The 13,389-nt window shown below is 41.5% G+C and overlaps 1 protein-coding gene across 5 annotated transcripts in view; it reads right to left on the bottom strand.

The window, feature by feature from the left end:
- Positions 1-234: 234 nt before the first annotated feature.
- FANCD2 (FA complementation group D2) overlaps positions 235-13,389 on the bottom strand; it is a 63,353-nt gene continuing 50,198 nt past the window's right edge. For 3 of the 5 annotated variants that reach the window (XM_019824973.3, XM_011280201.4, XM_045051945.1), the window contains 11 exons: positions 12,959-13,086; positions 11,797-11,890; positions 10,657-10,779; positions 9,763-9,856; positions 9,012-9,083; positions 8,015-8,053; positions 6,949-7,023; positions 6,125-6,199; positions 5,031-5,177; positions 3,405-3,500; positions 235-644 (listed from right to left, as the gene is read on the bottom strand). In XM_019824973.3, coding sequence (XP_019680532.1) covers positions 573-644; positions 3,405-3,500; positions 5,031-5,177; positions 6,125-6,199; positions 6,949-7,023; positions 8,015-8,053; positions 9,012-9,083; positions 9,763-9,856; positions 10,657-10,779; positions 11,797-11,890; positions 12,959-13,086 — 1,015 coding nt within the window. In that variant the 3' untranslated portion in view covers positions 235-572. The remainder of the gene's footprint in view (positions 645-3,404; positions 3,501-5,030; positions 5,178-6,124; positions 6,200-6,948; positions 7,024-8,014; positions 8,054-9,011; positions 9,084-9,762; positions 9,857-10,656; positions 10,780-11,796; positions 11,891-12,958; positions 13,087-13,389) is intronic. The other 2 variants (XM_045051946.1, XM_045051947.1) reach the window with 1 other exon arrangement.

The raw sequence follows: 13,389 nt of genomic DNA, 5'->3' as shown, positions 1-13,389 counted from the left end.
AATTTTCCTTTTGACTTTCTTTGGGAATTATCCAGAAATTTGTCACTCCTCCAAAAATATCACAAAGATTTTCTCATCTCAAGTAAAGATGGTCCTTAGAATAGGAAATATGTGATTTTAATTGGTATAAGTGATGTGTTCACATCAATTTCCATTATTTCTCTGCATAAACCCCAGCTGAATTCCATGTAATACTTGACTTACGAAGGAAATTCAGAAAGAGGAATGAGGTAGTTCAGGCAGAACTTAAAACAATTTATTTGTAAAACTGGTACAATCCTAAATTCTAAAAGTTTCAAAACTAGCTCCCAAAGCCCAGTATCTATTCCACAGCATAGCACTGCCATGTTTGCCCAAGACCGATAAGTAATGCTACAGTGGAATCATGAGCCAAGGTCTTTGATGATGACAGACAACCTATGAAATTCAAATTCGGAGGATTCAGCAAAGCCCACCACCCCAGTGACAAAACAGGATGCTTCCAGTAAGGAAGGCAGACAGATTTCAAACCCTAAACACAAAACAGGAAGAGCCTAGCAGACATGGGGAAGGGGCAGCAGTCTCTCTGTGGTCTAATCGGAGTCATCATCACTCTCATCACTATCTTGCTCCTTTTCTCCATCACTTACTTCATCTTCACCATCCTAAGGGGTAAAGGATAATTAGATATTTTAGGTCATCTGAATAACCCCATGAATTACAAGACTGCTCCCATAGGATTTACTGTACTGTATCATCATTAAAACCAATGACCAGTGTTAAAACATTCATCTGAAAAAGGAATTGAGGCTCCCCTGTTATTTTTCTATTGTGACCTCTTAAGCCAAGACTATGGAGGAAGGCCACTGGGATAGCAACCTATGACATTTTGCAACTGAAGCAAATTCACAGGATTTTTACATAAGCCATGGTCCTCCACCTCTACTGCATGTGTGTGATATAGAACAAAGTAGGTACTCAATATAGAATGAAATGTTTGCTAACTTAAAAATTCTGGTGTAAGGGCTCTTGGATGGCTCAGTCGGTGGAGTGTCTGACTTTGGCTCAGGTCATCATCTCACTGTTCATGGATTCGGGCCCCACATCGGGCTCTGTGCTGACAGCTCAGAGCCTGGAGCCTGCTTCGGTTTCTGTGTCTCCCTCTCTCTCTGCCCTTCCCCTGCTCGCACTGTCTCTTGTCTTTCCAAAAAAAAAAATGAATAAACATAAAAAATAAAACAAAATAAAATAAAAATTCTGGTGTATCTTGGGACACTTGGGTGGCTCAGTCGGTTAAGCGTCCAACTTCAGCTCAAGTCATGATCCCGTGGTCTGCGAGTTCGAGCCCTGCATCGGGCTCTGTGCTGACAGCTCAGAGCCTGAAGCCTGCTTTGGATTCTGTGTCTCCCTCTCTTTGCCCCTCCCTCACTCATGCTCTGTCTCTGTCTCTCTCAAAAATAAACAAACATTAAAGAAAAATTGGGGATGGGGGGGGACCTGGTTGGCTCAGTCAGTTAAGCCCCCGACTTCAACTCAGGTCATGATCTCGTAGTTTGTGAGTTTGAGCCCTACATCCAGCTCTCTGCTCTCAAAACAGAGCCTGCTTCAAATCTTGTCTTCCTCTCTCTCTCTCAAAAACAAAGATTAAGAAAAAAAAATTTTTTTTAATTAAAATAATTCTGGTGTATCTCACCAGAGGAATTCAGCATAAAATTCTTTGGTCAGTAGGGGCACCTGAATGGCTCAGTCAGTTAAGCATCCAACTACTGCTCAGGTCATGATCTCACGGTTAGTGAGTTCAGGCCCCCAAGTTAGGCTCTGTGCTGACAGCTCAGAGCCTGAAGCCTGCTTCAGATTCTGTGTCTCCCTCTTTCTTTGCTCGTCCCCTGCTCGCTCGCTCTCTCTCTCTCTCTCTCCTCTCTCAAAAATAAATAAACTTAAAAAAAATTAAAATCTTTGGTTTCCAGTTTTAATCTGGGAGGCTTGCTTAGGAGAAAGTACCAAACTAATAAGATACTGTTTCAAAAATTTTTTTATGAGAACAAGGTAGAGGTATACTATACAAATACAACAGAGGACCATGTAATAAAAGTATTTTTCATATTAAATGATCTTTCTGCATCAGCCTCAAATTGCATTATAGAGAGGCTTTACAGGAGAGGTTCTTAAATTTGAGCTTCTTGGTGTCTATAACCTACCCGAATTGTAACAAAATTTAATAAAAATATCCATTTTTCTTCAGCTTTCTGTAAAGTCCTGAAAATATCTGTAATAGCCCAGAAAAGAATAAGGACCCCTTCTCTTACTGTAGTCCTTAGTGACTGCAGCTTTTGATTCTGTGCTTTAGTTTCCACCAAATGCGTTCATGTTTCTATCTTATATATTCACAAAACATATTTAAATGGTTTAACTCATTCTTCTCAACACTCAGAGAACACCAGACTGCTTCTTTTTTCCTCTATAAAATGATTTTTTCAACTCGACAACATATGCCACAACTTGAGAGAGTCTTTTGGCCCCCACAGAATTTCATATAAAAACAGAAGCTTTTCTGGAGGCAATGGTGAAGAGCATAGAAGTCTTTGATTACAAACGTAAGCAGGGTGGGGTACCCGGCTGGCTTAGTCAGTGAGTTGCAACTTTTGATCTTGTGGTCATGAGTTCGAGCCCCATGTTGGATGTAGAGATTACTAAAATAAATAAACTTAAAAAAAAACCACAAAACATAAGGGCGCTTGGGTGGCTCAGTCAGTTAAGCATCTGACTCTTGATTTCAGCTCAGGTCATTCTCACAACTGTGAGATCAAGCCCCACACTGAGCTCTACACTAAGTGTGGAGCCTGCTTGCACTCTTTCTCTCTCTCTCTTTCAAAAATGTATAAACATTGGGGTGACTGGGTGGTTCAGTCAGTTAAGCATCTGACTTTGGCTGATGTCATGATCTTGCAGTTCCTGAGTTCAAGCCCCGCATTGGGCTCTACGCTGCTTCAGATCCTCTGTCTCCCCCTCTCTCTGCCCCTCCCCTGCTCCCACATGCACACTCGCTTTCAAAAATAAACATTAAAAATATATATAGGGGCACCTGGGTGGCTCACTCAGTTAACCATCCAACTCTTCTTTGGCTCAGGTCATGATTGCACGGTTCGTGAGTTTGAGACTCACACCAGGCTCTGCGCTGACAGCAGAGAGTCTGCTTGGGATTCTCTTTCTTTCCCTCTCTCTCCCTCTCTCTCTCCCTTGCTCATGTTCTCTCTCAAAATAAATAAATAAACTTAAAAAAAATAAAATGACAGACAAAAAAAAAAAGTAGTGCCGACTCACAAGGATTTAAGATAAAAAAAAAAAAAAAGCAAGTTCTATACTTTCTACTGACTTAAAAAAATTCAACTGTCAACTGCACAGTCTGGGGCCTTACGCAGAGATACCTCTGTTGCTTTGCTCTTGGAGACCTGGGATGTTGTATTATCCTCACTCTCCTCGGCTGTACTCTCCTGGGAATTCTGGGATAGTATCTCTTCACCCTAAATGCAGATGGGCCAAGAAAAATGGTGGGTTACAATAAACATATTTGGGGGCTCAAGGTGAGAAAGGCTTGGTTTGTAGATAACACAAGATATTCTAGCCATTCAAACATGGTCAAACACAGACACCAAACTGTGATCTAGTACCTAAAGAAGTGATAATCACACTTTCTGAGGTAAGTGTGGCTCCCATATAATATGTAGTTTTATAAGAAGTCTATTGTTGCATTCTAGTATCACACTAGATTTTACAAGGCCAGGACATACTGGTGACTCATTTAATGTTGAGTATCATTCTAAAATTTCCCAAATACCTTAAGGTATATGACCACCAACACACCAACTACAAATGGCCATGTAGAAGCTGAAACACCGCATACAAAGTGGTTTAAAGACATCAGCTTTTCATCATTTCTGTTTGGACTCAAATCCTGGCACCTCTCACTTACCGCTAAATGACTTTAGGTAAGCTACTTAACCTCTCTGAGCTTTACTCTTCTCAGGGAAACTACAGTATTGTTTTATTATAGTATTTTGTTTAATAGTATTGTGCAAGAGGCACCTGGGTGGCTCAGTTGGTTAAGTATCTGACTCTAGGTTATGGCTCCAGTCATGACCTCACGGTTTCTGAGTTTGAGCCCCGTACTGGGCTCTGCACTACCAGGGTGGAGCTTGTTAGGGGTTCTGTTTCCCTCTCGCTCTGCCCCTCCCCTGCTCGTTCTTTATCTCTCTCTCAAAATAAATAAACTTAAAAAAAAAAAACCAGTACAGTGGAAATAACAGTACCTCATAAATCACATGTGAAAAAAGGAAACTAATTCTCTGGGGTGCTATTCTTTTCATATATGAGATTATAAAACCCTGAGCTACTGTATATGTGAATGAGAAGAACTTGTACCCTATGTGACAATTTCTGGGGCGCTGGGGTGGCTCAGTCCGTTAAGTGTCCAACTTTGGCTCAGGTCATGATCTTGCCATTCATGAGTTTGAGACCTGAGCTGTCAGCACAGAGCCTGGAGCCTGCTTCAGATTCTGTATCTCCCTCTGTCTCTGCCTCTTCCCCACTCACACACTCTGTCAGACAGGTGAAAGACCTTAGAAATATTTACTTGTTAAAAATAGGCAGAGAATAATTTCAGAAATAAGACAGACTGCTTAGGGAAAAAAAAAAACGAAAATAACTTTTTAAAAAGTCTGTCCATATAAAAAAATGTTGTGAATCTACCCTCAGTAGATTCTCAACAGGAGCCCACTCTGGTTGAGGAGAGAGGTTTTACTGATCTGGCTCTTCTATCTCTGAGCCATTGTTATTATCAGTGGTATGTTTTGGTGCCTTTGCTGGCTATGATGAGGGGTGGAGCCCATGACTAAGACCATAAGCAATCTGCCCTAACTTTAAGAGCACAATGGCCATAGCCTTAAGAGAAAACAGTCTTGAGAGAACAGGGCTCAGCTGACCTCCTTGACATACCTTCTGATGCTCTCACAAAGAACAAGAGTAGATTATCACTGGCATGCCTCTAGGCTTACCTGCAAGTCCCGGTTTTTGAGGTTGCCCAGCCAGAAAGCCTCCCTGCAATTGTTGAAGATGAGCATGGCTTTCACTCTGCAAACTAACAGCTCCAGCGTCTTTTTGAGCAAAGGCACGTGTTTGGTGAGTTTCATGTCCTGGTGAATCTGAATAGAAACCAATGCACCCAACTCACTTGGACTATCATTCTTTCACATTCCTACACAGAAACTTGTGAATTCCCGACATCGTGAACACTAAAAAATAGCACAAGTCCTCCCAGTACAGGCCAGAGACACATTTCTGTTAAACAGACATCTCTAAAGAGAATGGCAGCTCTCCTTCAAGCTAAAAGAGCCTAGAAGACCTAACACCGACACCTTAGGTTCTTCTTCATAACCTCTTATTGACTAATTATCAAGGAATTCACCTAAAATATTCTTGAATATGTATTATACTGATATTAAACAGAGTATCCCTTATAACTCCACTGTTCAGCACCTTCTAAAGTTAGAACGAAGTGAAGAAGTGAGCCATAGGAACTGAATTGAAGAATTATTTGGTTTGCCTGTGACTACAGAGCTCTGTGGTTCTATATGCCTTCAGACAAAAAGTGACAATGGTTCAACTGTAGGCTTCAAGTGGAAAAATCCTCTAATGGTAAAATGTTCTCACAAGAGACAGATGTGTTCTTTGACAAGTTAGTAGAGCCTGAAAAGCTCTACAGATGGTTGCTTTTAGAACCACCTCTTGTCTCTAGCAGAAAATCATCACTTATATAATATTCCTCCCACCCAGAGTACTTTATAGCAGCAACACATCCACCAACATTCTCTATCTCTCACCAAAGAGAAGCTTCTACAGGAAACAGTGCTATGGAGTTTGAGTCAAACTTCAGAGCCAGAAACTCCCCTCTATGTGATTGCCCAATTTCAACTAGCAACTAAGGATCTGACCACTCTGAATTAAACTGTCTCTGGACACACACAGTCTCAAAAATAAAGACTCAAGAAAGGTAAAAAAGGATGAAGGAAGTGGAGCCCATGGATCTCTTGATCACACTGAGATTAAGCCAACAGGCAGGGTGATGCAATGACTTGCTCTCCCCTCTTACCTTGGAATGCCCACACAGATGATGAAGCAGCCTCGTATCCAATTGGAAGGTTTCCAGTAAGCTCAGAACATCTTCCTACAACCAACAAAATTCATAAATACCATATTAAATGCTCTCATTTCATTCTAGATGCAACCAAGGGCTCCAAAGAGGATAAACCTTGCAGGTCCCAGCCTTGTATTGGTAATCATCTCAATTTGGCCCTCAAAGTGAGGACTAACTAGCTATCCTCCCCTTTCTCTTTCTAGGTTATAAGGAGGAACCAACCAAATACTGTGAGAGTGTCTTGCAAACTTGCTAAATATGTGTAAGGAATCATCCTTTGTTTTTATCCTTATTTCACTACTCTAACCCTGAATCTCACTTGGCCAAAAAAACTCTCCAGACTATCCATTACAACAGCAAAAAGTTTATGACACAATGAGCTGTTTACTACTACTACTATTATTATTATTGTTATTTCTGAGGGTAGACCTAGAGAAATGCAAAGGAATAAGCAAATGACACACTGATCCATGAGGTGCTGGGAATGCAGCAACACAATAAAATCAAGCTAAAAGGAACAATCACCCCCAGATCTGGAGTAAAAGTAGAAAGGTGGGTTTAAATCAGAGTGGGTCTGAGGAGTTTAGCCTACTTTGAAATATTTGGTCCAATATGGGCATCTTTGGTGATAGCTGAAGTGGACCAAAGGAGCCCCAGTAGAATGGTGGCCCAGATCCTAGGAATGGGACCACCCCCATTCCGAGCTCAGGAGTCATCATGGATGTATCTTCTGAGTAACTGTACAGAGCACACCTTTCTTCTGTGTTCTCAGTTCTTACCCGGTGTTTTCTAAAACTGAAGTCTAGGAGTGGCATACACTGCTTCAGAAATGCTTCCACAAAGAGACGTCCATACTGAAGAAGAGAAGAGACACACTAGTGATGACCTCTGTTGAGGTCTTTCACCAGAACAGCCCCTGCCTGAGGTAGCATAGCATCACCCAGCCCAGGGGCTTTATCTTATTTTTGTATATAAAAAATAAGCAGGGAGGAATCCAAAAGGTTAATTTGGAGAATGTAAGTTTAATTCAAAAACTAAATGGGCCTGCTAACTAAGCCTCAGAGTTAGGCAAACTTACCTACCCTAGACACAGACAATGAGCAGAAGCCTTGATCCATGTAAGAATGAGAGCACAGAAAACAGAGAAGGACCGCATCTCCCTAAGGACCACTTACCCCCAAAAGGAAAAAGGTATAGAGATGAGGAAGCACATAATCAACTGCCAAATTTAATGATCAGATAAACCACTCTCCCTACTCACCCATCTCCCACACTGGGCCAGGGCAGAGAGAGTAAAGAGGAAGAGAGGGACTAGAAGATAACAAGAATAAGGTGCTATTCACTTGGAAGGAACCATCAGGAGTCGGAAAGACACATTCTCCCAATAACATTCCCTAGCTCCTGACCCGTCATCAAATCTAAGGCTAATATGGGCTCTCCCCTTGGGAGAGGAGTTCAGTGGTTATCAGGATACCAGCTTCTACATTCATGAGGCCAGCCATGGGCTTTAAAAAGAGCAATCACCCACTCCTCCTTCCTCCCTGTTGCCTGGGAAGGAATGGCAGGAGTGACTTTTGTTCTTAAAGTCAGCCGCCCTGAATCCACTCCTGCTAGTTCTAAGACTCAAACCAAAAATTTTCAAACTCATAGCAAAATTAGCTTCTCTAGTCATCCAACTAGTATGGGAAAACATATCCATTGTCTTTTCTAAACTACCACCTGTTAGCATAGATTCTGAAAATTCTGGCTTGTGGACAAAGTATTAAGCAACTCCTTTCTGCTGAGGCCATCTCTAGAGATCCACAGGAACAATAAATACTAACGAAGGCCGGGTCATTTTCTCACCTTCAAACATACATGCAGAACAGGACGACTATCAAACACCTGGAGACACAAAAGACAAGAAACCAAAGCTGAGGTCTGCTCCTTTGAGCACCCCCAGCCTCTTCCCCATTGTGCAAATCACAGCTCTGGGCAGTGTAGAGAATTCTAAAATGAAAAAGGCATGTCAATAGTTAATTACAAAAATTAAAAAATTAGGGGCGCCTGGGTGGCGCAGTCGGTTAAGCGACCGACTTCAGCCAGGTCACGATCTCGCAGTCCGTGAGTTCGAGCCCCGCGTGAGGCTCTGGGCTGATGGCTCGGAGCCTGGAGCCTGTTTCCGATTCTGTGTCTCCCTCTCTCTCTGCCCCTCCCCCATTCATGCTCTGTCTCTCTCTGTCCCAAAAATAAATAAAAAACGTTGAAAAAAAAAATTAAAAAATTAAATTAAAGAAATTAAAGTAATCACCATCACTGAAATTCAAAAAAAAGGAAGAGGGAAGCAAAGAAGAGTAAGAAATTTACTCTAACTCAGGGATATTAACTCAGGGATATTAAGATGGCATTGTAGAGGTCCTAACCTTGAAGTGAAGCCTTAAGACAGATGGACTGAGAGGCAGAAAGGCGAGAGAATGACATTCTGAGCTGGGAGAATACCCTAGCAAAATCATGGAGTTGGTGAGAGTACACACTGTGTTTGAGGGATAAAGAAGGCATTCAGGATTGGAAAAGGGAGCTAGTGGGAATGTACTCAGATCACAGAGGACCCAAGACAAGGTGAGATATGTTTAATAGTACTGTGGCACAGACAGAGAAAGAGGAAGGAAGAGAAGGAAAAAGACATTGCCTTTTCAGAGAAGAAGGGGTTATCCAGGATGGGTAGAGGGATAAGGGAAGACAGGGAAGAACAAACCCCAAGGAAGGGTGGGGAAAGGAGCAGGAAGGTCCATTTTGGAAGCCAGGACCCTTGTTGGTTTCTATAGTTAGCTGGTGAGGTGGGTCAAGGAGCCTCCACATTCACCTTTATTAGGTTGATGAGGATACTGAAGTCTCGAACAGCCATGTTCCAGTAGAGGAGCTTCTCTTCATGAATCTAGGGGTAATCAAATATATAGGCACTTCTGAATCAGCCAAGTACTTCTATTATTGTATTGCCACTAATATATGGGTCTTGGATTACAAAGCTATTCAGAGATTAATTTAAGCCAATTATTCTCTCAGAGATCTTACCAGTGCACCCACAAGATGGCTCTAAGGCCCGCATACATATAACACTAAGGTACCTCAGAGAGAGTTTCTAAAAAGAAAACTCCTCTTCAGTAACGTCTAAATAGAAAAAAGCCTCTGTAACACACCTGCTGGTGTTCAGATCCCTGTGGCTTCTCTGATACCTATGCTGTCAGCAGTCTAGCTCAGCTCTGGTTAGCGGACTGCCAAGGCCCAGCGTGACAGCATCTTAAACAGGCCTGCTCACCTCATACCAGCTCACAAGCAGCAAGCTGCCAGGCATGGGACCAAAGACATTTTTTCCAGGGCTATGGCTTATGGAGAAGCCTGAGCATTCCCTTGGGTAGTAGCCAGGGAATACAGAACCCAATCCTCTCTCAAACTGACAGGAAAGAAATTAAACCAAGAGTTCTTTGAAAAAGAATCCTGGATCTCTGTAACTCAAAGGAAGTAGCTTAGAAGAAAACCTGGACCCAAGAAATAGAAGACACAGAAGCTTCCTAGTTACTCAGGTCTACTTCTTGTGCTGGGAGTATCTGACCCACCTGTTCCGAGTCTGCTGCTGTGCCAGCCTGAAGACCTTTCACTGTCTTCTCTAGTTCAGCCATCATCACTCGGAAGAAAATGACAAAGGTGTGCCTAAAAGGGGAAAATATGCACACCCACACAAGGATGACTAGTTAGATAGAACTTCCTAGGAAGAAGCCAAGGAACCAAAAATCATTTCCTTCTCCACCTCTTTGAATTTCCTTTCACTAGGGTCCACTGTAAAAGAATGGGGGTAGGGGTTGAAAGGATTAAAAAAGGAGTCTAAGAAGATGGCCTGTGAAACAATGGAATTAACTTTATGAAGGGAACGGTATAGTGGCATGGAAAGAGCCATGAAGTGGTGGTAAAAAGATCTGAATTCAAGTTCCTAGTTCCATAATTACTGCATGTTTAAGTCTGAGTAAGTTCCCTCTCTAACGCTCATTTTCCTCATCAGTACAACAGGGATAATGATACCTACTCACAGAATCGATGCAAGGATTAAATGACATAAAGAATGTGAAAGTGATTTATAAACTTTGTATGAGACAAAAAACCCACTGAGATGTACACATGATTGGATACTATAATCATGTTATCCTAAAGGTGGTTAAAATATTAGTCTCACTTTTAAAGGATGAAAGTACTAACAAGACACATTTGGTGACTAAATATTTATTGTCTTTGAAGACTCTACTGAAAATTCATTCGTCACTAAGGTCCTTTCACATGGGTTGATTGAGAACCCCTTGGAAAGAATGCACAGTATACGTTCTATGTGTTGAATGAATTACTGTACCTACCATCTGTAAGAGAATTAGATGAAGGGTAAGGTAGTTATTTGGAAACCACATACATTGGACAATGTGATTCTAACTTAGGGAAAGAACTGGAAGAAAGAACTCCTTTACCTGGTTAGGGTGGGGAATGTGGAGGAAGATCCATCTTTAGGAGAACTGATCAGTTCTGGGACACCAACCCCAGCAATCTCCTCTATGGCCTTCAGAACACTGTCTGTATGCTCCAGGTAGATGCTGCATTGAGAGCAATAGGAGTATGAACACATGTTACAGAATTCCTAAATCAAGATTTCCTTCTTGAGATATTACCAGCTATTTAGCTTTACAATAACTACTAGCATTTATTCTTTAAAAAAAATTTTTTTTAATATTTATTTTTGAGAGAGACAGAATATGATTGGGGGAGGGGCAGAGAGAGAGAAGACAGAGAATCTGAAGCAGGCTCCAGGCTCAGAGCTCTCAGCACAGTGCCTGACACGAGGCTTGAACCCACGAACTGTTGAGATCATGACCTAAGCCAAAGTGGGACACTTAACCGAGCCACCCAGGCACCCCTAGCATTTATTCTTAATAAGATGAAAATTCCAGACAATTGTCAGGAGGTAAAGGAAATGATGTTTTAATTGGAAATACAGTTAGACACTTTGGAAGTGATGGATGAGTCTTGGATATAGTAGGCAATACATAACGATGTAACTCTGGGGACGCCAGGGTGGCTCGATTGGTTAAGTGTCAACTCTTGACTGTGTCTCAGGTCATGATTTCGCAGTTTGTGAGACTGAGCTCTGCATCCAGCTCCCTGTTGACAGTGTAGAGTCTGCTTGGGATTCTCTCTCTCTGCCTCTCCCCTACTCATGCACTCTTTCTCTCTCTCAAAATAAATAAATAAACTTAAAAAAAATTACAAAACTCTGGTTAGCAAGGCACAATACAACTACAGACGCCTCCATTTTCTCCTCTATAATTTAATAATAAGGAACTAGCTGACAATATAAAACAGAACTAGAGAATCTTACAATCCACATATTCCAAATTGTTAATTATTTTATTTTTCAAGTATAATCAACATATCATGCCACATTAGTTTCAGCTGTATGATACAATTATCCAACTTTTTGTTAATTTCAAACCTACTTCATGGTTTCCAAGTTCACCCTAACCACAGTAATTCCTCAGTCTTTGACCAGGCAAGAGATCCCAACAGTGACAAAATGGACTATTCGGCTCATGTAAAGAAACCGAGGCTCTCACCTGAGCAAAGTATGGAGCTGCTCAGTAGAGATGCTGCTCTTCTCTTTCTCCCCACTTGGCCATACCCGACAGAGGAACTGTTTGGCTAATGAAGCTGTTGGAGAAACAAGACAAATGCATTTCACGCATGGAAAATTGACCAAACTCTTGTTTTCCAGTCTTTTGGGGGGTGATTAATGATCAAAAGGATTATTATTATTTACTTTACTTTTGAGAGAGAGAGAGAGAGAGAGAGAGAGATCGATCGTGAGCAGGGGGAGCAGCAGACAGGGAGGGGGATAGAGGATCAGAACGGGACTCTATGCTGACAGCAGAGAGACCCATGCGGGGCTCGATTGCATGAACTGTGAGATCATGACCTGAGCCAAAGTCATACACTTAACCAACTGAGACACACAGGCACCCCAAAAGGATTATTATTATTTTTTTATATTTACTATGAAGTTCCTAGTCTAACAGACAATTTGAAAAAAGCTGCCATGGGTTCCTGCTCCAGTGGTCCTTCTACCAGAAATAAACCTAAGACTCAACACGTTCCGCCCTCTTACCCTGTCCTGACACACAAAAACATAAACTGAATAGACACACACTGCTGAGCAGTAGGAAAACCAATCTTGTTCCTCCTGGGCAGACCAATAAGCCATGGCAACCTCAGATTCACACCAAACGCTCCCCTTGAAATTAACAGGAAGTAATAAAAGGTTTGTTTTGCATTTTCTTCTGGTGTTCTGTCTGTACTGCCAATTAGGATGTATAAATCAATGAGTTGCATTCTAAGAGCTATGACCAAAGATAAAGATTAGGAATGGGGCTCAGCTTTTCTTTAAACTTAATCTTGATTTGTTCTCCTTCTCCCACCCATTTTATTTACCTTGTAGTTTGTATCTCTTTTTGTCAAATATCTCAGATGATTTACCAAAAAAAAAGACATGAATAAACAGAAGGCAAACAGAAAATTACCTAGCCAACTGAGCTAACCCAATCAGACTAAGCAATGTCAGCAGAGATCAATCATAGTTCCTTGATATAGCAAGAGGGCACACCCACAGTTATGGGGGGATTTACATGTAAAACGTACAAGTTCCTAAGAAGCACTAAGTTTACAAACTTGAATTATTAATCCTATTCGTGGAAAAAAAAAATGATGATCTGAGTTCATCACCAATTTTTTCTTTGTTCTTAGTAGCTGTAGATTTCTCCAAAATGACCATCAAAAGTCTGATGAGATAAAGAGCACACTGGAAACTGGGAATGCTGTGAGAGAAATTCTGCAAGTAATTGAAGCTCTGGCTGTAAAGGAGACAACAAAACAAAAAAGATACCACAAATATTACAGATATGTCTAAATTCATGAGTTGTTCAAGTCCACTTATGTATTTAATGGTCTAATCATTTTCAGGTGCTTTTGTGGCCATCACCTTTCAGGACCCTGATAGGGAACGGTAACCTTGTATGAAGAAAGCCAGGGCAGAATAGAGCCCAGTGGATGGAGTGCTGGCCTTGAAGAGTCACATACACCAGAGACCCAAATAGGAGTCTATGCCATGCTTGTATGAGCAACCCTGGACAAATTATTTGCTCTTTAAGGCCTAG

Source organism: Felis catus, chromosome A2, assembly GCF_018350175.1.
Source record: "Felis catus isolate Fca126 chromosome A2, F.catus_Fca126_mat1.0, whole genome shotgun sequence".
Taxonomy (NCBI): Eukaryota; Metazoa; Chordata; class Mammalia; order Carnivora; family Felidae; genus Felis; species Felis catus.
The sequence above is the reverse complement of the archived record's forward strand: the minus strand, read 5'-3'. Positions and strand labels throughout refer to the sequence as shown.